Source organism: Neomonachus schauinslandi, chromosome 9, assembly GCF_002201575.2.
Source record: "Neomonachus schauinslandi chromosome 9, ASM220157v2, whole genome shotgun sequence".
Classification (NCBI taxonomy): Eukaryota; Metazoa; Chordata; class Mammalia; order Carnivora; family Phocidae; genus Neomonachus; species Neomonachus schauinslandi.
In genome coordinates this window covers 139677096-139702204 of record NC_058411.1, presented here as the reverse complement: position 1 = coordinate 139702204, position 25109 = coordinate 139677096, and the positions used below count along the sequence as shown (strand labels likewise).

At 52.0% G+C, this 25109-nt stretch overlaps 1 protein-coding gene across 2 annotated transcripts; it reads left to right on the top strand.

Moving 5' to 3' along the window:
• Nucleotides 1-2298: 2298 nt before the first annotated feature.
• FSD2 (fibronectin type III and SPRY domain containing 2) lies at nt 2299-24181 on the top strand. 2 transcript variants are annotated; one of them, XM_021680583.2, is made up of 12 exons: nt 2299-2920; nt 3054-3149; nt 4676-4906; nt 6113-6135; nt 7136-7257; nt 9558-9713; nt 11986-12120; nt 12879-13029; nt 15187-15320; nt 17145-17277; nt 21785-21961; nt 23929-24181. In XM_021680583.2, exons 1-12 carry the CDS (start codon nt 2321-2323, stop codon nt 24179-24181), a joined length of 2211 nt encoding a protein of 736 aa, XP_021536258.2. In that variant the 5' UTR covers nt 2299-2320. The 2 variants fall into 2 exon arrangements, with proteins under 2 accessions (XP_021536258.2, XP_021536259.2); XM_021680584.2 differs by lacking the exon at nt 11986-12120.
• The last annotated feature ends 928 nt before the right edge of the window (nt 24182-25109 follow it).

The following is a 25109-nucleotide window of genomic DNA, read 5'->3' as shown; positions in this document are numbered from 1 at the left end:
AATAAGCTGATGAATGGATAAACAAAATACGGTATTCCCATACAATGGAATATTATCTAGCTCTAAAAAGCAATGAGTACTGACACATGCTATAACATGGGCAAATCTTGAAAACATTATGCTATGAAAGAAGCCAGTCACAAAAGACAGTATATTATATGATCCCATTTATATGATTCCATTATATGAATCCAGTATATCATATGATTCCATTTATAAATCAATAGAGACAAAGTAGATTAATGGTTGCTTAGGGCTGGTGGAAATGAGAGAATGTGGGTGGTGATAGCTAAAGAGTACAGAGTTTCTTTGTGACAGGATGAAAATGGTCTAAAATGGACTGTGGTAATTGCTGCTCATTTTCGTGAATATACTAAAAACCCTTGAAGTATATACTTCTGATAGGAGAACTGTATGGTATATGAATTCTCTATCAGTAAAACTATTATAAAAAGTAATCTAAAATAATGGCAGTTATGTGCCAAGAGGAAAACAGGGACTTTGGAGTCCAACAGTCTGTGTAATTCAGGTCCTCCAAGAAGCAGGCCCCAAATGGGATTCGATACACAAGGACTTTAGTAGGGGAAGCCCTTGTCTGAGATAAAATGGGGAGGAAGATAGGAAAGGCTGAGAGAGCTGTCAGACCATGATGTAAGTCCAGCCCCGAGTGAGGGAGGGAAGGATGGTTTGGAGGAGTCACCCCAGTCTGCCTTGCACCCTAAGAAAGGTTTGGCAAGGCTGTCAAGGAGTCCTCCAGCCAAAATCTGCCATCAGAGGAGTTTTGTGTCAAACAGAAATGGATCTGCCTTAGTATCCACTCTGTCGTTGGATGGAGATGCCCATGGGAAGTGTGTCCTCCATGCAATGTGATGATGGGTTTCAGAGCACAGCCGAACAGCCGGTCACCTAAGCTCCCCATAGCTGGACATCTTTCAGGCACAGTCTCAGGGCCACCACACAGACTAAGGTTCAAGTCCCAGCTCAACAACTTCCTCACTGTAGGACTTTGCTCCAGATACCCTGAGCCACGGTTTTGTCATCTGTAAAATGGGGATAATAGCAGTGCTGACCACACAGGGGTATGCCTATAAACTGCCGAGCACAGAAAAAGCACACAGTAAGTGCTCAGTAAGTAGTAGCTGCTCCTAATGTGGTATTTATTACTTCTATCATTTATTATTTCTTTCTAGATTTTATGTACCTCCATTAAAGAATAAACATTATAGTCTCTGTATATTGAGTATTCTGTTTGTTTTACTTAATATCAAACTGTAAGTTTTTTCCAAGTTATCATTTGCTCTCCCTAATATTTTAAAGTCTGCATTATATTCTATACAGTATGCATATCCTAGTTTACTTAACCATTCTCCTAATCATTAGGGCTTTACAATTTTTTTTTCCGCTGTCATAAAAATTTTTGTGGGCACCTGGGTGGCTCAGTTGGTTGAGTATCTGACTCTTGATTTTGGCTCAGGTCATGATCTCAGGGTCATGAGATCAAGCCCTGCGTTGGGCTCTGCCCTGGGAGTGAACCTGCTTAAGATTCTTTCTTGCCCTCTCCCTCTGCCCCTCCCTCCCCCCAGAATTTATGATAGGATATTTTTATATAGAAACATTTTTCCTCTGTATTGGTTATTTCCCTCCAGGGTCCTGATGAGGATTACTAGCTTAAGGAGTGGGAACATTTTTAAGGCTCCTGATCCATGTTATCCAGTTTACCCTCCAGAAAGGTTTACATTCCAACCCGCAGCATGTGAGAGTACTCACCTCGCTGTACCCTACCCAGCCTTGGGGAACCTTCTTATATTTTCAAATATTTGCTTGCTGGAAAGGCAAAAAAATGGCGTCTTACTTATTTGTTCCCTGTTACTCATAAGGATGGACCATTTCCCAAATGTTTTTGCACAAGTGATTACTTTGTGAATTGTCCTTCACACTAATTTATTGAGATCTTAATTTTTTCTCTCAATTTATACTATTTAGTAATACTTGCCTGAGACACTTCCCATTATTTGGCCTCTGTTTGTTTTAATGAAGAGGAACCTATTGACATTTCTCTGGTAATTTCTGGTCCCCTTTAAGCTTAGAAAGCCCCTCCTTCCTGGAGAAAGTAAACCGCTCTGCAGATGGTTCAAAGTAAAACCATAGCTGAGCTCCTCAGACGATTTTTTAAAAAATTGTGAGTGGGTGGAGCCCAATCTAATGACCACTGACTGGCATGGACTGCTCATCAATGGGGTTCCTCCCTCTCCCTGTGTCCTAGGCCCCAGGACGCCCACTAGGAGCCGCGCGGGAGGAGCCCCGCAGGTGCAGAGGTGCCATGGAGGGGGAGGCTGCGGGGGCTTCCCCGGACTTCCACTTCTACCCCATGGATCTGTATGACTCCGAAGACCGGCTGCACCTCTTCCCAGAAGAACCCACGCGGACGGGAAGAGAAGTCCACGCCGAGATGGCCGGCGAGCCCGGGGGGACGGCCCCAGGTAAGGCCCAGAGAGACCTGGAGGAGGATGTGGATGAGCTTGTCCCTTTGTCCGCCCTCGGAGGTGCTGGCGAGTGGGGCACCGAGCTCGCCGACGGAAGCGCACCCCACATGGAGGTTTTGGACCATCGGCTGCACGGGGTGCAGAGGGACTGGCGACTGGGGGCCGAGGCCGAGGCTGGGGACCGTGTCTGTGCGGGCCGGGGCGCCGCGGGCTCCAGCCGGGACCTGCGAGAAGCCTACAGGTACGCGCACGGCCGAGCCAGCGAGGAGTACGAGTGCTACGTCATCCCCGAGGAGGAGGACGAGGACGAGGACGAGGACGAAGCCGCCCTGGTCTTCTGCGCCACTTGCAGAGCTCCAGTAAGGGCGGTGGAGGTTTCGGACGAACACAGAGAGCATGAGGTGACCCCGCTCAGCAAGGCACTGGAGAGCGCCAAGGTAGGCAGGTGGCCTCGCTCCGTGCTGTGGATAATGCGTGTGTATGTCAAGTAGGCAGGCTGCGAACGACTGTCAGAGGCCTTCTACAGACAGGGAAAGCGCTAACGTCTCCTTGCGATCCTCTGTTCGCTAGGATGAAATTCACAAAAACATGTTCAAATTGGAAAAGCAGATTATCGAGATGGAGAATTTTGCAAATCACTTGGAGGAGGTTTTCATCACCGTGGAGGTAAGAGCGGGCGTGGTGAACCCATCAGACCACATTGCTGCCGCACGTGGCCGGCTCAGCGGCTGTGGCCGGGGTGGGAGACTCTGCCCCGATTTACCCCCTGCTCTCCCGGGGGACCTTGGGGATATAGCTCACGGAGCCCGTTACCTGTCTGCGTTCCCTCCTGCACCGAAGCTCTCCTCTGTCTTTCTAGCCTCAGCCCTGCTGCAAGGTGGGGCTCTTTCATGGCCCAGCCTTGACCAGGCATTGCAAGACACCCATCCTTCCTTGTTCGTGTCCCCAGCTGTTACTGTGTCTCATAAGATCAATACACATGGTCTGTGCCTGTCACTAAACATGTCACAGTCCCCGGTGTGATATTAGGTATATAAAACACCACGATGTTGCCAGCACTCAGCCTCGCCATCCAGATAAGGTGCACCAGGACTGAGGATCAGGAGACTCTCCACCTCCCTTCTCTTCCTGCGGATGCCCTGCTTCTGTTAATAATACAGCCTCGGACTGTGTCCACAGAAGAACCTCATGTGAATTAGCTCAGCCCCAGGCCCCTCTCCCATGAAGCTGGAACTTCTTCACCCCCGGTCTTAAGAGGGAGGAGGACTGTTGCACTAATCCCCTTTGCAGGGCACAGGGAAGGCATGAACGTAAGGTAGTGGTAGGAGGGAGAAGTGTACAACCCCCTGGACAGAACTCCCTACACTCACACTGGCTGCTCACTGTCAGATCAAAGCCAGTCACCCCCCAGTGAGGGCTCTGAGTTTTCCCTCTTACACCAGGACTGGCGCCATTGTGAGCAAGCCTTGTGCTCCTAGAAGATGCTCGGCAAATGCTCCCTGAGTCATTCATAAGGGCCTCTTCTTTGGAAGTGTGTCTGGTGTCTGCTGAGGCTGGCACATCCAGAGCTCTCTTGGCCTCCACCCCAAGTGAGAGGACCAGTAGTTGACAGGCTGTGCCCGGGGATTAAGTACGGCCGCGAGCCTCCCTCTGCCCTCCTGCGCTTCCTCACCTACTAGGCCACACCATCGGCCACAACCCTTCCTCCCCTTCCCCGTCATTGTTCTCTTAGTTGATGTGAGAATCTGTGTGATCCTGGTGTTCGCGTGATGCGAGCGTCAGGGAGTGGAGGTGAGTGTCGTGAGATGTTGGGGGCTCAGGAGGGAAAGCTAGTGGGCATATCCCAGGGCAAACATCTCCGTGTTAAGGTCCAAGGATGCGGTGGCAGGCTGACTCCTCACTGACCACCTTCCAAGAATGCAGTGGCCACAGTGGAGGTGGGGCAGCTTGGGGTCGGGGGGCAGGGGGAGGGGTGCAAGATGCTGCCAGGAGAGAGATTATCCCAGGGTTCTAACCGCAGACTCCTGGTCCTAGCTCCTGCTGCGCCCACCCCAGCATCCTGGCAAGAGGTGATAAGACCCAGGGGAGGTGACTAAAACATCTCTGGGTGGATACATTTCCACGCCCCCAATGGTTCTATGGCCGACACACCACATCCACTGTGATGGTGGTTGAGGTCAACTGTCTTACAGGAGAACTTCGGAAGACAAGAACAAAACTTTGAGTCACATTACAACGAGATCTTGGAAACACTCGCTCAAAAGTACGAAGAAAAAATACAAGCTCTAGGGGAGAAAAAGAGAGCGAAGTTGGAAGCCTTGTATGGACAGCTGGTCAGCTGTGGGGAAAACCTCGACACCTGTAAGGAACTCATGGAAACCATAGAGGAGATGTGCCATGAGGAGAAGGTTGACTTCATCAAGGTCAGTCATGAGGTGACATGAGATCACGAACCCAAGTGACAGTATGGCTGGGCAGGTTAGGGTCTCCCTCTCTGCCTGGAGGCTGTTGACTGCTGTGGTCAGCCTCCATTTGGTTCCTGGATGTTCACGATGGCGAGGAGGTCACAGCACGTCTCTGTGCAGCTTTGCCATGAGAGGCTGAGCAGACCCGTACACGGCTGACCCCTTCCCTCCACTGCTGCTCAGGACTCCCCCAGCCTCAGTTTCTCTCTCCTAGACACCCATCCCCTAGCCGGGAGCGGAGCAACGGCAGTGTTCTGAGAGTTTTCTCGTCACCTCAGGTGGCCCCTTCGAGCCCCAGGGAGGAGGTTGTCTGGGCTAAAAAGGCACCTCCAACTCTCCAGTTACAAGCGCACCAATTTTAAATCTTTATAAACTCAAACATAAAAAAAAAAAAAAAATCCATTTTTTAATTTCCTTGAAATCCAGTTAACCCTGACCTCAAGGCCCCATGCCACCGGACTGTGGGAATTTCAGTCTCGGTCAGAGGTGGGGTCCCCTTTCTTCACAAGATCCCACAGGAATCTGGGCGGTTGTGGTGTCCGGGATGGGAGGGAGGGGCCCTCAGCCGCCAGAGCTTCCCAATTGCCAAATACAACCTCCACACTGACCCCGGGCCCGTGGCGGTCCCTCCAAGCCCAGCAGCACTTCCTTCCTGCCCTACTCCTGCTTGGGGCAAGGGACCTGCAACAGAAGCTGGAAAGCAAGTTGGCAGGCCCCGTGAGAGCCCCCAACATGCAGACCTCGTGAACCACTGACCCCACAGTATCGCTGTATCTCAGAGACGTAATCCCGAACGGGCAGAAGGCGGTATGTGCGAAAGCGTTCTCACGGATGTTTCTAACGATGACACCTTAGCAGTAGCTGAAACGTCCATTAACAGAGGAATGTCTACGTAAACAACGGCGTTCCCCTTCAGTGAACTGTTGTGCAGTCTCAGATTGGCGGAACAGAAAAACGTCTATAGCGTGGAGTGCTCACGCAGTGCGTCCAATTCAGGGCCAGAGCGCGGGCCTCGGCGGGGTGGTCTTGTTAGAGGTCTTGTTAGAGCCTTTCTTTTTCCTCACTTCCAAGTCTTAAAATGTGTTTGTGTCATTATATCGTTCGAAAAAGAAATGTATTTGCAAAATCAGTTTGATATTTTCTCCTTTTCCTCCTCCTCTTTAGGATGCTGTGGCCATGGCTGACAGGTAATACTTTTGTTCTGAAACACGTTTTCTCCTTCTGTGCCTTTCTCCATTCCTCTAGTTTCCCAAATAGACTCAGTTCCCCTTGGGTGTTTGGTCCCAGTTTCAGCTTTTGTGTCTGCCCCTGAGATCAAATAGCACTGGCTTTGGAGGGAAGATGGGGGTCACAAGGACCCGCTAGCACCGAATCTCAGGATCCCAGGGCTGGAAGGGAGCGTATGGCCAGGCCCAGCCAGCAAGCCTGTGGTCGGGTCTCCTTCGTGAGCCCCTCCTTTCACCAGGAGGAACCAGGATCCAGTGTCCCCAGCATCCCCCAGCTGTGCCAGGACCCAGACGAAGCACCGCAGAAAGTATACACACCGTGGAGTCAGACAGGAGTTCAAATGCTGCTCCCCCCCAGGACCCTGGGCAAGTCCAGCTGGCCTAGGACCCACCTTCCTGATCTGCAGACAAGAACAGTTTTATGGGAATTGAATGAGACAACATCTGTAAAGCAACATGAATGCTGAAGCTTGATAACATAAGGGTTAAGAGAACAGGTTCTGGCAAAGGACAGACCTGGTTTCAGATTCTGCCCCTGCCACTCACAAACCCCATGACTGCCAGGAGGCAGGAACGCTCAGAGCCCCTGTCCACCCTTAGCAGGTTGAGTGCGCTTGGCCCCATGGAGAAGAACCCCCCATTCTGTACATCTTGGGGCCTGGGGTGGCGTGTGGGGATGGGAGCTTCCAGATCAACACCTGTGCATGCCCCCCAGCTGACCCCCTTCCCTCCCCTCAAATGCGCAGATCAGTCCCACCCTTCCCCATTGGAGACCCCATTGGAGACCCCCTGGGTCAGTCGCCAAAGCAGATGGCAGAAGGCAGCCAGCAGCATATTAAAATAAAGAAGTAAAAACCCAGCAAAGAAGCCCCTCTCGTGTATTACTAGGGACCCACACAGTAGACACACCCTAAGGAGCATGCCTCTTCATTCTCATTAGCGCATCTTTTTATGCCAACAGACTTGGAAGATTCTTGAATAAAGAAACAGACGTGGAGATTGCTACACAGCCTGACTTTGAAGACCAGACTCTGGACTTCTCTGACGTGGAGCAGCTCATGGGCTCCATTAACACCATCGCTGGTGCATATTTCACCTGCGTGTGCGCTTCCCACAAAGTTCCAGTTCCCTGAGCTTTGAGTTAGACATTTTGATGGCTAAAAAAATCATAAAGATTTAGGAGCAAGTATTCGTTCATTCTAATTTCATGTCTTTATGGCTCGTAAGGGGGAGAACAGTGGCTGACCTCCCCCGGGGTAAGTGCCTACCTCACTTTCCAGGGAGCCAACATCAGGCCCCGGGCAGCCTTGAAATACTTTTTGTTTATAGCTTGCCCAGATTCACAAACACCTGTTCACCTGCCCGAGTTACTCCAAGTAAGTAGCCCGAATTTTATTTACTTGCCTAGCACAGTGGCTAGGAGATGAGCTTTGAGATCCCGTGGAGCTGGTGAGAATCCCAGGCCTGTTACCTCCTAGCTGTGTGACTCTGGACAACTTAACTACCTTCTCTGAGTCTTTCCTTGTCTGCAAAATGGACATCATAATGCCTCCTGGGAATATGGTGACAATTATATGAGGTGATATATGTATAGTATGTCACATGGTACCAGATAGCTCTTAAAAATATTGTGATTACTGATTTCTAAGAATAATATCATAATTCAGCTTTTTTTTTTTTTTTGACTGCTCACCTTCTCTTTCTCACCAACCCCCAACTACATTGTAAAAATGTTTATCATTTTAGGTTTTTCATTTACACAGATTTTTTTTTAAATTTTTTTTGGAAAGATTTTATTTATTTATTTGAGAGAGAGAATGAGACAGAGAAAGAGAACATGAGAGGGGGGAGGGTCAGAGGGAGAAGCAGACTCCCCGCCGAGCAGGGAGCCCGATGCGGGACTCGATCCCGAGACTCCAGGATCATGACCTGAGCTGAAGGCAGTCGCTTAACCAACTGAGCCACCCAGGCGCCCCTACACAGATATTTTGAAATAAGAAGGGAATTATTTTCTTTTGTAACCTGCTTTTTTTATCAAAACAATTATGATTAATATTTTCTTGCACTGATAAGTTCGTCTATAATGTCATTTTAATGAGTATATACCTTGATTTCTTTACTTAATCTTCCAACTGGATTGGATGCTGGGATGTTTCTAGTTTTTCCCCATTAGAAACCACACTGTAATGGACATCCTTAATTATAAATCTTGGAGGCCATGCTTAGACTCATGGCTCGAGGGGTGATTTCACTGAGCTATGATGTCCATCGGATGATCCTTTCCCCTTCTAGGGATGGTGCTGCCCAAATAATCAGGCCCCAGCATTTGGAAAGAAAAGCACTATCACCCAAGTCAGTGCTTGAGACACATGGACACCTCACCCCCCTGAGTCCAGGTCCTGTGCAGACCACCCCCTCCTGCCCACATCTGCAGCCTCCTGAGCAGGTTCCCAACCCCCGGGCCATCTCTCTTCTCACTGCATCTCCTGCTCTTCTTGCTGTGGGGCTGTTCCTCGCAGGGTAGAGAAGGACACCCGCTGTCCCTCCCAGACTTTGTCAGTTGGGGATACAGGTGTCTTTCTCTTCCTCCCCTCCTTCGTCACGTCAGGACCTTCCAGGCCCTGGCCAGAGGGGAAAGGCTGAGCTGTGGCTAAGTAAACTCCTTGGAATTTGGTTGTGTTCTTACCTGGCCTGAGCACTGTCAAAACTGGAAGCTGAGGTTGTTGAACCAAGCCTGGGTTGGAGGGAAGTCCTGGCATGGGAGAAGAATCATGGAGGAAAAACCAGGAGTGTTTCCTAGTTACGTGTGAGTCAGGGGAGTGGGGAGGCAGAAGTATTAACCTACAGAGAATTAACGAATTGACTCAGTAGATGGATTCTAAAGAGGGTGGTTCTCAAAAGCACAACGGCACCCAACCCAGTCTTCTCTCATTAGAACGAAGACATAGCCGTTGGACGGGTCCCCAAAGAAAGCAGAGCTTCCCTGTTGAAGACTTCTCTCCCTCCGTGGCTCACTTCAGGGTTGCGGCCACACCACTGTGGTCCTGGCTGTCTTGCCTCTTTGGATGGCGTGGAAGGGGTCAAAGGACCCGAACCTAGGGCAGGTCTGGCAAACCACACCCCAGCCTGAGTCCTCGTCATGGAGCTGTCTGCCCCACGCTTGTGTGGGTTTGTCAGAGCAGGAATGGACATGCTGGTTGTTGCTCGCAGGCTCAAGGTTGGGACGGTTGGCCTTCCTGACCTTGTCCAGTCTGGGCCGCTGCTTCCACTGCCAAAGCCCGTAGATGGGTCGGGGGACCAGTAGTCCTAAGACCGGGCCGCTCCCATCCCACCTCTATGTAAGGCTCCTCACTTGTCTGTTTTTCTCCCTTTTCTTTGTCTAGCTCCTTCTGCTCCAGAGATAAACCCACAGGCCCCCAACTCTGCCACGGGGTCCTCCGTCCGAGTGTGCTGGAGTCTATACTCTGATGAGACCGTGGAGAGCTATCAGCTGTCCTACCGGCCAGTGCAGGACAGCTTGCCTGGGAAGGACCACGCAGGTGAGGCTCTGCCAAGAACACACTCACGTCCTGCAATGGCTAAGCGCCCTCAGAGGCCAGGGCCCTGCCTTCCTAGCGATCAGAAGGGCAGAGGTGGGATGAATCTGTGCATCTGTCGTGATCTAGAAACTGCCCAGAGGACGGGATGCAGGCAAGTGAGCGTGGCAGAAAGGGCGAGAAAAGCAAGTTGGCTGGGGAGAGTCACAAGGCCAGGCTGAGGTGTCTGGAGTGTAGATAGAGCTGTCAGGTCAGAGTTGCCCTTGGGATGAGTCCCTAGCTGCACTGTGTGCAGGAAAGGTGGGGACACCCCTCCTTGAGGAGGCCCAGCTGGGCTGTCTGGGTTCTAATGGGCCTAGCCTGTGAGGGGAGGGTAGGCTGGCTCTTCTCAGAGCAACCCTGTGTTGGTAGAGACTGGAAGGGTAGCCCACAGACCCTCATGAGGGGTAGGGGGCCTCTGCAGCTTGGACAGGCTACTGCTGCTCAGACCCACGTTCCCAGGCTGAGCAACCTCCTGGGAACGGACCCTAGCCTCACTTGGGGCAGCCCATCCTCTTCCCAGGGAAATGGAGCTGGCTGGTGTGGGGCTAGGCCTGGGGTAGCTGCCTCCCCCGCCCCACGTAACAGATAAGCCATTTACCTGTTGAGAAGAGCGGGTCAGACGGTAGAGGAGCCCCAGCTGAGCCCCTGGAGGAATCGGAGGACCAAGGCTAGCCAGCAGGGCCTGTCCTTTGTGCATGGAGGCAGAGTAAGGTTGGGGGAGAGGGCCTTGGGGATTTCCACTTTATGGATGCAGAGACTGAGACCCCGGGAGAAATGAGCTGTCCGTGGGGACACATTGGGTGATGGCAGAACCAGGACAAGAGTCAAGTCTGCAGGCTCCCTGCACAGAGCTCTGCTCCTTGTACCAGGCCAGGCAGGTGGAGGGTTCTAGGTGCCAAAAGTGAGGATGGTTTTTCTGACCAGGGACCAGGAAGGAAGGGGATTTTTTTTTTAAATTTAAATTCAATTAATTAACATTCATTAATTAAATTCAAATAATTAGCATTATTAGTTTCAGAGGCAGAATTCAGTGTTTGATCAGTTGCATATAACACCCAGTGCTCATTCCATCACGTGCTCTCCTTAACGCCCATCACCCAGTGACCCCATCCCCCCACCCACCTCCCCTCCAGCAACCCTCAGTTTGTTTCTTAGAGTTAAGAGTCTCTTATGGTTTGTGTCCTTCTCTAATTTTGTCTTATTTTTCCCTCTCCGTGACCCTCTGTTTTGTTTCTTAAATTCCACATACGAGTGAGATCATATGATAATTGTCTTTCTCTGATTGACTTATTTCACTTAGCATCATACCAGGAAGGGGAATTCTTAAGATAAGTAAGTTTAAATGATGCTAAGGGAGGTCAGAATAAGGTGAGCAGACGGTGAGGGTGGTCTGAGCAAAGACTTAAGAGGGCACAGTGGGGAAAGAGGAAGACTTTAGAAGGGAGGTCTGGGACCAAGAAGCCAGACCTGATTAAGCCCAGCTCTTGTCGTGAATCCACTCTGTTGATACTCGCTGCAGATGCACAGAAGAAGCCAGTGTGTGGGGGCTATTCCTGGCAATCTGTGAAAATTTTTTAAATGGGCTGCTTTGTGATAAAGGAACTGATATCAGAGGGTGGATTCATGAGTTTTCACTGCCTTCCAAGAGTCTGGGGAGGTTTGGAGGTGTATCAGTTAGCTTTTGCTGTGTAACAATACCCTACCCCGCCCTACTCCACACATATATACACAACTTGTCGCTTAGAATGACAAACATTTATTATTTCTTATAATTCTGTGTGTTGGCTGGATATTCTTCTGGTCTGGACCAGCTGGGGTAGGGCTGGATGGTCTGGGATGGCCTCCCTTACAGATCTGGGGACACGGCTGTGATGGATGGGATGACTTGGATGGCACCTGGTCTCATTGTCCAGGAGGCTGGCTCGGGCTTGTTCACACGGAAACAGATGTGTTCCCAGCAGCAAGAAGACAAGCCTCTGTGCCCCGGCATTTCCCGAGCCTTTGCCTGCCAGCATCCTGCTTGCTGCTCTCCCATTGGCCACAGCAAGTCCCATGGCTGAGCCCATCAAAGGATGGCAGGAAAAACCGAACCACATTGCAGAGGAGTGCACTTACAGGGATAGGAGGAATCTGTGGCCAGTTTTGTAAGCTACTACAGGGAGATTCAGCACAACTGATTTGGAGCACTTGGCCTATTTGTAGGGTTGAATTCTTGTCTTTTTTTTTTTTTCAGAGTTTACAATGACTGTCAAAGAAACCTACTGCTCAGTGACAAATCTTGTGCCAAATACCCAGTATGAATTTTGGGTCAAAGCTCAGAACAGGGCCGGCCCCAGCCCCGCCAGTGAGCATGCGGTGTACATGACAGGTAATGGGGCCCACTTGTGTCTGGAGCAGGACCTTACCCAGGGGATGCAGGAGTCACGGCTTTCTAGATGTGGCAGGAGCCTCGATTTCATTTGGCAGGGCAGGAATAGCTGTATATTTTTCTTTCACTGAATGCACCAAATCTGAATTCCTAGAAAGGAAGGGACACTTGCTCAGAGTTGGTCTCAGAAAACCAAAAAGCCTGCTCACGATCACAGTGTTGTAGCACTTTTCAACCCCCTTCTGCTCCGGGAACGTGGGAAAGGGATGTCCCGTGTCTTGGTCCATCTGGGTGTCCATAACAGAACAGCCCAGACGGAGGGGGTCATAAACGACAGACATTTAGCTCACGGTTGTGGAGGCTGGAGGGCCCAAGATCACGGTGCCAGTATATTCAGTGTCTGATGAGAAGCCTTCCTGGTTCAGCGTGCCGGGCTCTGTTCCAGCTGAGTCCTCACACAGCAGAAAGGGGCTAGAGAGCTCTTTGGGTTCTCTTTTATAAGAGACGTCCTCCTTCTCATCTCCCAGAGACCCCACAGACCATCACATTGGGGAATAGGTTTCAACACATGAATTCGGCTGTGGGGAGGGTTGTCGGGGGGGGACACAGATACTCCGTCTGTTGCACCTGGTTTGCTTTTTCTTGCACCAAATCTCTTTTGTGCAAGGACAGCGCTCGTGCTGTCTGGCCAGGCTCCGGGCACACTGGCTGGGTGGGAGCAGGATGGCTGTTCATCTCTCCCTTTGTCCTGCACCCAGCGCCTTCCCCTCCCATCATAAAAAGCAAAGAGATACGGAGCTGCGAAGAGGCTGCGCTCATCTGCTGGGAGTCTGGAAACCTGAATCCCGTGGACTCGTACACGGTGGAGCTGACCCAGGCGGAAACCCCTGAAGCATCGGGCGTGACCGAGTGAGTCCCGGGGCTGTTTGCTGGGCACAAGAGGCCTTGATGCCTGACACAGTGACACAGCTCAGGAAATGCGTGGGGTCCGGAGGGAAGGTCAGAGTTCGGGACACATGGGAACCTTAATTTGGGGCTACTTTGTTTTCATGAGAAGTTGCTGGAATGGTATTACTGAAAGTGCATGATGAGTGAATAAATGGTTTAAACCTCGGGTTGGCTTTCTCAGCCCGACAACGATTTACCGTTCATTCATGCAGCAAGTATTGCGGGCCTAGATGGTGCCAAGTCCTGTGCCTAGACTCTGGGAGACTAGACAGACAAATTTCCTCCCCCACGGAGCTGACTGGCAAGTGGGGGCAAACAGAAAACAGGAAAACAAATGCATAAGGTGCTGGAGGAACTGAGAGACCCACCCCGCTGGAATTGAAAGGGGAGGGAGAGCATCATGAGGCAAAACAAAAGAGGTTAGAGTTCCGCACACAAAGAACTTTGTGTCCGTGGTGGGAGGCTGTCTGGAGGCCCACGTCCACCCCTGGCTGGCGGAGCTGAAGGTGTTCATAGGTGGATGAGGCTGGGGTCAGCTGCCCCAGGGGCCCACAGGTCCCACGAGTGTGTAGCTGTGTGCAGTGGAGGACACATGGATACACCTCTGGTCTACAACTAGGCAGTCCCAGAGTTTACAGAAGAGGGATGAACCAGCCAGGCAGCCCAGGACAGCCAGCACGTCCAGGGGATGCCCAGCTGTGGAGCACAGAGTGCATCCACCTGGCTCTGGAGAAATGGAAGAGGCAGGGCTGGTGTCAACTCTTAGGGAAGACAGGTTCCTCTCTGCTGAATGCCGGGTTGGAGCCTGGCCATCTGTCCCACGCACCCTCTGTTCCAGGTAGAATCCATGTGTCCACAGCCATAGCAGGGCTGACCTTGGTTATTCTAGAAATGCTCAGGAGTGGGGCAGGGGTGGTCCAATGGCTCTGGCCACCTGAATGATCCAGGTTTCCTTTGCAATTTGTGCTGAGGCCTTAGGAGCACCCGACACCTAGCACTAGCCCACAACGATGGGTGGTCGGTGACCTGGGTGATCTGGGGTAGCGCCTGCTCTCCCAGTACAAGTCTAATCATCTTGAAGAAAAGACAAAATTCCCTCACACACTAGCGCTTTCCTGCTAGCTCACCCCGTACCAGCTTCTCTTCCCTGTCTGGCTCCAGCCACACTGTCACACTTCAGTTCTCCTCCTTCCCGCGCTCCTTCCCGCCACATGCCTGTTCTACGGAGGAGACTCCTGCCCCGTTTCGTCCAGTGACTTCCAAGTCATTCTTCAGAGCTCAGCTCAAAAGTCCCCTCTGCAGCATCAGGCACTCTGTAGTACGCCGTCACCATGTCATGGTCACCACCTCACATTTCCTCCAGTGGTGGCTTGAGGAGTGCCTCGCTACCCATCCGGACTATGCGCTCTGTGAGGCCAGGGACTACATTAGTTTTCCCCAGAGCCTCCGTCTACAGCGCCCGGAACCTAAGGTGCCTGGTTAATATTTATTGAAGGACGTGGGAATGTGCCCCTGTGGCCTGAAGCTGCAGCCTTCAGGACGACCTGGACACCCAGGCCTCGTCGGGTGAGGGTGTGGTATCCAGAAATGGGCATCACCCCGAAGGCTTCTCTTTTCCCCTGGGCTGAAATGGGTTTAGCAGTTGCAGGACTAGACAATGGCAGTTATGAGCCTGTATTCGTGTCCAGTAGAATTTAAATAGATTGGGTTTTTCCCAGGAGGCTTCTGTTTGTCCATCAACACAGACGGAGGCCTGCTAGGGGCCCAGCGCTCGGCTCAGGTAGGTGGTCCTCAGCCCCGGTCAGCCAGCGGTGGGCGCACCGCATCCCAGTGCATGCCTACCTCCACTGACACAGCATTAGACGCCAGGCGTGGGGCTAGGTGCCCGGGCCCCCAGGGTGGGGATCCCAGAGGGAGGAGGGCCACACACACCAGGAGTCACAAAGGAACGAGGAAAGTGGACTGTGGGAGGACACACTTCTGGCAGTGCCGCTGTTGGTCGGAGAACGGGGGTGCGAGGCTGGGTTTAAATTCCCAGCTTCGAAGGGGAGGCCTGGTGCCAGGGCCTGGCCGCCCGGTCCCACCGCGTGGTGACCGTGGCTCTGCTTCTTCGTGCAGGTCAGTTGTGGGCATCCCATCCTGCGAGTCCCTGGTGCAGCTGCAGCCCAGGCAGACCTACACGATCTACGTACGAGCCCTCAACGTGGGGGGTCCCAGTGCAAGGAGCGAGCCCATGACAGTGCATACCACAGGTAAGTGCCCGGGCCACATGCTCCTGGGGACCTAAGGGAGCCGCCCTGTGGCTGACCAGAGCTGCATGACTTCACTGGAAATTATGGCAAGTCAGGCCAGGAAGGGGTTCGGGGATGTCAAGGCCCTGGGGTCCATTTTATAGACAGGGGACTGGAGGCCCAAGTCATAGAGCAGTTTGGTGGCGACTCAGGGGTCTTTCTCCATGCCCTCAGGTCGGCTAGAGGCTTGTCACCCTGGACCTGGGTGGCCCAGACACCTCATCGCTCACACAGGCCACACGCCATCCTTAGGATGGCATCGTTATTCCCAGCAGGGGCTTTTGGCCTTGGCGGGTCTCCTGTTTCTGCTGTCAGCCCCAGAATCTCCCACCCACCCACAGGCCCAGCTTGGACCTGGTTGCTCAGCCTCTTCCTAGGCCCTGTCTGGCCCTGGTGGGTGCCACACCCCCAAGCCCAGCCCCGTCTCCTTCTCACTTGCCATCCTCCTGTCACACAAACCCAGATCTTGGGCGAGCAGAGACATCGCTAGCAACACTCCCTAACTCTGCTTTCCCAGCACTGCTTAGCTGCGGGCTCTGAGCTTTGTCACCGTGCCCTGGGGCCCAGTGGCTCTTCGACCCCTCACAGAGCCAGTCCCGCTCAGGCCGGCTGACGGGGCGGCGGGCAGGTAGGAAGCAGAAGCAGGGAGCTGGAGCCCGGGCTCTGACTGGGATCGTTCCCTGAGGGACGCTGTGTCATTCTGTCCTCCTTTCCAACGCCGGGAGGTAGAGCTGTGTGATTAATCCCCGCCCTGTCTCTTCCACACAGATGGGGAAAAACCAGCTGAGGGGCCACGGAAAGCCCCAGAGCTGGTGCGGGCTCGTGCTGGGATTAGGACTCAGGTTTTTCTGTTCTGCTGGCCCCGGGCCTGCCTTTACTTGGCTGGTCCTCCTCGTTTTCTGTGCTGACCTGGTGTTTTGAAATGTCAAATTCGGGCTGTTTCAACGAGAGAGAACAGAGCAAAAGCTACAGCCAGCTCTTGATTATTCAGTCATTTCTGACTTAGTTTGTTCATAAAAATTTTTTAAGAGTGTATTTATGAAAGGGGCACCTGGGCGGCTCAGTCGGTTAAAGCATCTGACTCTTGATCTCAGCTCAGGTGTTGAGCTGAGGGTCCTGAGCTGAGATGAAGAGAAGTAACAGGATAGGAACTTGAGAAAAACAGAACTTAGCTATAAGACACAGGAGTGGAGAATGAGTCATTCTGCTCTCAAATGACGGATTTTTTTTTTTACTAAGTAATTTGTTCTTCAATCTATTCCGTACCACTTTGTGATGGGCTTTGTTTTAACCATGATTTGGGGAGGGCTGTCATCTCCTTCCCTCTCCCCCACGGCCCTAATTGAAATGTTGAATTTCGCTTCCCTTTGTCAGATGGATCAGTAAGAATCTCCTCAATTCCTGTTTCCCCTGGCAGGTGGGTTAGAGGTTCCTGTCTGTGTGCCGGCATTTACAGCCTCCCGGTTCAGAGAGCAAAGCCTCTGGAATCAGAGGGGCTTGGGGGTTCAAATTTGAGTTCTGTCATTTGTCGGTTGATTTTTTTTAACCACCCATGCCTGTGTTCTCCTCTACAAGGGAAAATAATAACAGCTGTTTCTAAGGGTAATTGGTGAGGACTGAACGAGCGAAGACTTGCAAACCGCTCCTGGGAGCTAGGCACAGGGACCCTGGTGCGGGGTAACTGCCCCCCACCGTCGTGGTTAGGAAAAGGAGGGGCAGGACCCCACGAGGCCCAGGCTGCCGAGAGGAGGGGGCAGCAGTGATGGGCTGTTTCCACCTTCGCAGGTAGCTGCTTTCCCCTGAACCAGCACACCTGCCATCCCTGGCTGACCCTTTCTGAAGACGGGTTTACGGTCATGCGACGCGAAGGGAAAACCCCCGCGAAGGAGCCGCTCCCTGGCAACACCCAGTTTACCAGGTACTTTTTTTCAGCCTCTCACTGGAACGGTCTGTGAACCTCCCTAATACTTGCTGTTGTTCAGGTGAAAGTGGGTGATGACAGATGCCGTCTTGAAGAGGGAAAGAGGTCCCAGAAATGGATGAGGGCCGAGGGGCCTGGTGGGGAAGGGAGGCTGGGGAGGTGGAGGGAAAGGGTCTGGCTGGTGTGGGCTGAAGACACGTGTGGCCGCGGAGGTCGGGTCCTGGGCGGGAGGAGCCGGACCACGAAGCCAGGCCGAGGGTCACACCAGCAGGCAGCGGGAGAGCTGGACGAGGACAGGACGGAGGTCTCCCAGGGCTGGGCCCCGCACTCCATCTCCTACACCGTGAAACCTTATTTTAAAACTCCTGATGAAAACCCACGATGGGGGGGCACCTGGGTGGCTCAGTCGTTAAGCATCTGCCTTCAGCTCAGCTCATGATCCCAGCATCCTGGGATCAAGCCCCGCATTGGGCTCCCTGCTCCGCAGGAAGCCTGCTTCTCCCTCTCCCACTCCCCCTGCTTGTGTTCCTGCTCTCACTGTCTCTCTCTGTCAAATAAATAAATAAAATCTTAAAGGGGCACCTGGGTGGCTCAGTCGTTGGGCGTCTGCCTTCGGCTCGGGTCGTGATCCTGGGGTCCTGGGATCGAGCCCCGCATCGGGCTCCCTGCTCTGCGGGAAGCCTGCTTCTCCCTCCCCCACTCCCCCTGCTTGTGTTCCTGCTCTCACTATCTCTCTCTCTGTCAAATAAATTAAAAAAAAAAAAAAAAAAAACCTTAAAAAAAAAAAAAAGAAAAAGAAAACCCACGATGGAGCCTGAGCCAGAGTTGGCGGGGAAGATGGGGATTGCGCTAGTGCCTGAGCTGAGGGAGGGGTGGTCGCCCAAAGGTGGGCGCCGTCTGTCTACATCTGTGGCTGTTTCCAGACCTTAGCGCTCCATTCACGTTGAATGGAGCTTTCCAAATACTTAAAGCAGACTTGAACTCAGGAGCAAATACACGCTACTGAAATAGAAAAGTCAAAGCTACTGAATAGAAAAGTCAAAGAAAGAACAGATAGGTTACGTTCAAGAGCGAATTCCATTTCCAGGATTACACATGAAGGGTGGCTCTCAGCTTCCCAGCAGTCAGGAAGAGAGGAGGTGGTGGTGGGTTGGATTTAGAGTCGGGAGGATCTTCTAAGGAGGAAAAGGGGCTCTCCTATGGGGGCCTCAAGGGCCACTGACGCAAACAGTATCCAGCCTCCCTGCCGGGGTCCTCAACTCTCCCGGGGCTGGCTCCTCCTCTGATGTTGGCTCCCTGCTGGCGTATCGACTGTGTGTGTATTAAGCACCTACTGTATGTAAGTGTTAGCGTGCACAGGGTACAGTGGAAAACTTTATCCTTGCCCGCCGCTGCCCGTTGAGCCCAGGGTTGGGGGGCATGGAGAAGGGTAGGAAGCCATAAAGGTCTTACCTGTGTTTAAAAAAAAAATTCAACGGAGTAGATTTTAAAGATCGTATTGGCTTTATTCAGTGATGTACGAACTGGGCAGGAGCTGCAAGGAGCTGGACGAGATGAAAGACTTGCGTGGGCCGAGTGAGCAGGAGCAAAGACGTTACAGAGGGCAGCAGGTGGTTGTGGCAGGCTAAATTCTTTCAGGGGACAGCAGGGTTCCCAGGCATGTCACCTCACTAGTGCTCATCAGGCAATGACTGGTTGACCGGTTTAAGATTCCAGATCTGAGAGAACTGTCACTGTAACTGGGTTGTCTCGGTTTGGTACCATGGGGCTTAGCATGATGGACTCCATTTTGGCCCTGTTGTCCTGTTTTCGACCTGTCTGGTACCTGGCTGGTACCGGTGTGATGTGTCTCTCTCGGGCAGTTCCCAGGTAGGCCCCTCCCCGTGGCGGCCCCTCCCCACCCACCAACCCCAGCACCTACAGCTCGAGGTCTGCCGAGGTCTGCTGGGGAAGTTCTCTTGGACAGGAAGTTCTCTTGGACAGGATCCTCTCAAGAACAACACGAAGACAGCTTTCATGCAGTGGGTTCCATTCACACCAGGTCCCCTGAAAGCACCCACCTCTGACCAGGCCGGTGCTCCTTCACTCTGTGTGAACCACAGGAAAGCTCCCTGGGCAGACAGAGCCTCAAGCCTCTCCAGCTCCAGCCCCTTGGTGTTGCACTGAAAGTTGCAAAACAGTTTTTGGCCACCGAGTCCTGCATAGGTGGTCTAGCACCTCACCTGGAAATACGGGAAAGCTCCCCATCTAGTTTCTGCTCGTGGCTTTTGGGGGCCCAGCCACGCTGAGTTAGTCCCATTTCAGTATTGTTACCAGTCTGTCTGTTGCCCTGTGAAACACCATGCTGGGTGCTGGGCGTAAGAGACAAAGATACTGTCCCTGCCCACCTGACTCAGACTGGCAAGTCGGGGAGACACAGATGTCAAAGACACACCTATGAAATAAGTTTTTAGAAGTATGGACAAGCATTGTAGGAGCCAAGGAGGAAGGCTTCCCGCAGGGCAAGGGCTGGAAGGATAAACGGGAATCCTCCAGGCCGACGGCGGATTGAGTGCCTTCTGCCTGTACGAACAGCAGAAGCCGGAGAGGCTGTGTGTTCGGAGAACCACGAGCAGCTGAGTGTGTCAGGGGTGTAGGGTCCATAACGGGAGGAGGCAGGAGATGAGGCGGGAAAGATGGACACGTTCTAGTGCAAAACAGGTTTGGATCTTACCCTTCCGGTTGTGGAGAATTCAAGCAGGGGAAGTGACAGGGTCAGATTTACATTCCAAAAGGATCACACTGGCCGAGAAGTGTGAGCTAGGGAAGTGTGTGTGTTGGGGGGGCGGGGCAAGGAGACCAGAGGAGAGTGGCCAGCTGGTTAAGGGGCGGGCAGGGGCAGGACGGGTCAGGGGCTGTAATTCTATGGAGTGCTGATCAAGTGCCAGACACGTTCCAAGTGCTTTACGTGGATGATCTCATTGAATCACCACAGCAGCCTGTGAGGTCCAAACCATCATCAGTCCAATTGGACAAATGAGAAAATTGAGGCACAGAGAAGTAAAGGAATTTGCCCACGAGCACACTGCTAGTAAGGGTTGGGGTCAGAATTCAACTAGAAGCTGAGCTTATAACCACTATATTATTCCTGTCTTAGTTTGCTGCCTTGGGTTATTAGGTAGATAGTAACTCTGTTAACTGAAATGGAGGAAACATGAGGGGTAAACACCCCTCCCCACCACAAGCAAAGCACACAGTTTGGTCGGCGGGAGAGGTAGGAAGGTGTAAGTTCTGTTTGGGACATTCTGATCTGAATGAGAGACAGCAGGTGGGTGGACATGTGCGTCTGGAGCTTGGAGTAGAGACGGCTTCGTATAACAGAGGAGTGACTTCATGTGCAGTCTGCTTCCCAGAGCTTTGCGTGGCCTTCAGAACTTGGGGTGCGAGCACGTGAGGGCGATCTGGCTGCGACACCTGTCACCCCGTGGATCGCCAGGGTTGATGTGGCTGATCTGGCTGGCTAGGCGGGTGTCCCCTTCCTCCCTCACCGCTCCATGTGCGTCCCTCCCGAAGCTGCGCGCTCGGTCCAAGAGGACAACCTTCCCCGATAGAGGAGGACCGTTCTTCGGTCAAGGGTATACGAGTAGCTGCGCTCCCCTCTAGAACCTCCAGACAAGCTCTGAAGGTCCATTTGTAGGAGAACATATGTAGTCAAGCTTCCAAGACTCCAGACACATCCCACGGAGGCCCTGCATGTGGCCGTCTGCCTTTAAAGAAAAATAAACAAATAAATAAATAAGAACTTGGGGTTTGAGTAGAGATCATGTGTTAATGACAGCTAAACAAATCTGCCTAGGGATTTGGGGAGCCACCTTGAGTTTGGCTAATGTAGGAACTTCCTGCCAGAGGTAGAATATTCATTTTGGAGATACGGATGTGGTCCAATTTCCAACGAGAACCTTTCTCTGGAGAATGCTGCATTGTAAAACAAAACGTAACTCTGACCTTTGTAAGTGTAATTGTTCCCGGTGGCATCTTGGACGTAGATTCTGATCATCTGTGAGGAATTTGCTCTTCGCTCTTCTTGGGTCTGCGCCTGTGATGCGACTCCCCGTCTGCTGCTTGTGGCTGCCCCATGGTGGGCATCACCTCGAAGACCCTCGAGCTGGTTCGTAACCTCGAGCACATGGTTCTCCCGACGATGCTGAGTTCCGTGAGGTTTCAGTCCCTTTCTTTTTTTTTTATCGACAAGTGAACCAAACCTTTGTCACTCAAAAGGCCAATCATTTAAGAATGCAAACAGAGCCTTTTCTACCAGCAGGGTGACAATCCTCTTGTGATTTCAGCATCGGTCAGACGGGCTTTGCGAGCTGAGGGCTGCCGCTTCGCGAGGGAGGCGGTCAGAAGCCCTCCCTCCACATTTATCGGCCACCTGCTGACCGGCCCCAACAGCTGGTGTCACTCAGCGGCACGGCCAGGCTGGCGTCGCCCCCAAATCACATGTGCTCCCACTTTCTAAACCCAGGTGTGTTGCCGTCATGGGGAATCTAATTCCAATCCGAGGGCGCCACTACTGGGAGGTGGAGGTGGACGAGCGTGCCGACTACACGGTGGGTGTGGCCTTTGAAGATGTCCCTAAACAGGAGGACCTGGGAGCAAACTGCCTGTCTTGGTGCATGAGGCACAGATTTGCATCATCGAGGTAAAGTAACATCCAGACAGCCAGCGTTAAAATTTGCTTTGAAAGAAGAGATCAGGAGGTTTCCCTAGCAATAATTAAGGCCTACAGTATGTCTTAGGAAGTATTTTAGGGTATTTCAGGGCTCTTTTCTAGCCCTTTTCCCTAAAGTCCGGATGAGAAGAGAAAGAGCAGCTTTGGGATTAAAGTAGCGAAACTTCACAAAGAGCTTGTTCTGCACCAAGCACTGTTCCACACTCTTAGATGTACTATCCCATTTACTCCTCACAATTCTATTATCCCATTTTAAAAATAAGAAAGCTATGCCTCACAGAAGTTGGATAATCCACCCAACATGGGCTTTCAGAGCTCGGAATCAAATCCGGGCAGTCTGGCTCCAAAGACAGCATTCTTCACCACTAAGTGATTGGTTTTCGTGTTCAACTTGTGTTATTAAATGGATACAGTTTGGTTTGAAGCCCCAGTTGCGTCTTTGTAAGTGGGCAGAGGCTTAATAATTATGGCTCATTCTGGCTTGCTTCTGCTGCTAAGCACTCTATCCTCTACACATGGACTGGTTCTAAAAAGCTGGGAAAATCCCATGAGGCCCCCAGGCCAGTGGACATTGTCAGACTTGGGAAGCCATTGTTGCAACCTCCCTTCACCTCAAAAATTGTACAACTTCACACCATTTTCCCAGCACCTCTTGTACTGTGGGGCCTCTGACCCTCACTGGCTTGCTGAATCCTATTAACGTTTGATCTGATGTTCCCTGCTCGTGAGCCTCCGTCGTGGGTAAACACTCTCTGTCATACCCACACGTACGTGGGAAGACCAGCTTTCCCCCTGTAAGACACTTGGACTAGAATCGCCTCTACTAAACCTCAGACCCAGCTGGAGGAGCCCAAGAAATACTAGGCACTGAGCCAGATGGTTTATTTGGATTCTGCCTGAAGTAAGACTAAAAGTCAAAGTGTCCTCTCCTAGAAAGGTAAAAACGAAGGGCAGAGAACGAGGAGGGGAATAGAGGACGAGTCGGGGTCTGGGGGAGGTCAGGAGACAGAAGATCATGGGCACATGAGACAGCATGAAGAAGGCAGGCCGGAAGCCAGGAACCAGGGCCGGAGCAGTTTCATGCAGTCCCATCTTGGAAAGATGTGTGAGCGAGAGACAGAGGTAGGAGTGGAGGGTGAGGGTCGGGTATCCTAGCTGACTCACGTTTCTTGCTTTAGTCTTGCCTCTACTGTGGTGGGAGGCAGGTAGAGGGAAGGGAACTTTCTGGTGGCTGCTCAGCTAAGAAAAGGAGCTGAGGGGAAGATGAGGCGAGACGGGCCGGCTTGCTTTCACACTCGGAGACTATTCTAAGTGCTCCTCCCGGGTGCGCGGACCAGCGTGTTGGCACTGAGCTCTGCAAATGTCTGGGTAGCAGGGGGAGGAAGTCCCTGGGGCTGGTTTCGGTTCCAGCCATTTTTCAAAGCACACAAGCTACAGAGCATGGCGAGAGGGTGCTGGGCTTACACTGCAGCGAACGTGACAGGCCCCCGGGTGGCCCTGCTAAGGCTGAAGGTTTGAGAATTTTGCCTGAGTACTTGTGCACAGACTCTCCCAAAAGGCCCATTTTATTACATGAAACATCATGAGGCTGCCTGTTTCAAATGTCTTTGTAATCAAAGGCTTTATACATCTGATCCTTAAATCCAAAGTTTTAAAACATCTATTTCTACACAAATTTTGATGCAATAGTTTATATTACTGTATGTAAGTTTTTTAGGTTAAGAGATTGCTCAAAAACAAACGGAGTTTAAAAATATGTCTCTTAGGACAAATTTTAGAAAAGAGACATATAATTTGGGAAATGGCCTGTTTTGGTAGTTAATTAAAAAAAATAACACCATCATAGGAGTATTTGAATAAAATGAATAGGAGATGTTCTGAAAATAACCCATCTACAGAGTTTCTGAAGCTTTGTTATATCAACATTTAATTTTCAGGCATAAGTATGAGTTCCTGCACAACAAGACGACTCCAGATATAAGAATAACAGTGTCCCCAAGGAAGATTGGTGTTCTATTAGACTATGAAAATTCAAAATTGTCATTTTTCAACGTGGACATTTCTCAGCACCTTTACACGTTCAGCTGTCAGCTCCACGGATTTGTGCATCCCTGTTTTTCTCTGGAAAAGCCTGGCTGTCTGAGGATACGGAACGGCATTGCAATGCCAAAGCACGTCACTTTCTATTAGACCATTCCGATGCCCGGCTTCCTGTCTCTCTTCCGTACCCACCCCTGTGAGCCACTCTCCTCTCAGCCAGCGGGGCTGGGCGTTCAAGCACCACGCACCCGGCACAGTGCCAGCTCACGCTCTCCTCTGGCCGACTGGCGTGCTGACGCTCGTTTCACCGGAACTGGAGTCCAGTCCTGCACACTGCCGCCCGTGTGACGTTAGGTTAGTCATTACCAGGCCCGGCTGTCACGGGAGGGCTCGGCCAACGTGAACTCAGAGGTCTTTCAAGTGGTCAGATTGTACTGGTCTATTGGTTTATAGGCAAAGTATCTGAATCTCCAAGGCCTGCAGAGCTCGGGCTGAGGGGCAGGGGAAAGGAAGGGATGCTACGTGACGTGTCGCCAGCAGCCAGAACAGACCTGAGAAGGCGAGGGGCCGTCCACAAAGAGAAGCAGGGAAGCCACGGGCCTTGCCCTCTCCTGTTTTCCCAGCAGTTATCGGCACTGTGATGAGGGGGTCTCCCGCTGAGCACTCGGTGACACCCTGTTCCCACGCCTAATTCCGTGAAGGCAGGGACGGTGTCTGTCTTGTTCATCATCCAGCCGCTAAGGGCTAACACGTAACGAACAGGTGGTACACAGCACATATAGAATAAATTAGTATCTTCTTCATGCCACCACTGCTCCTGGGCTCTCCCTGCTCTCGGGGCCACGGATGGTGGGGCTCTTGCTCAACGCAGCAAAGGACGCGCGGCCAGGAGATGGAGACAGCGTGGAGGGGAGGCGGTATGAAGGCCCAGAAGGGCCCCTGCAGCTTGATGGCAAGGCTGGGGAAATGGAGCCCTCCGCACCACTGCACGCTTCGTGTCACACAGCAGACTCTACATCAGTGTGGTACTTTCACTGCATCGGGGGGTGGGGCAGGGAATAAACCAGGAAAAATCAGA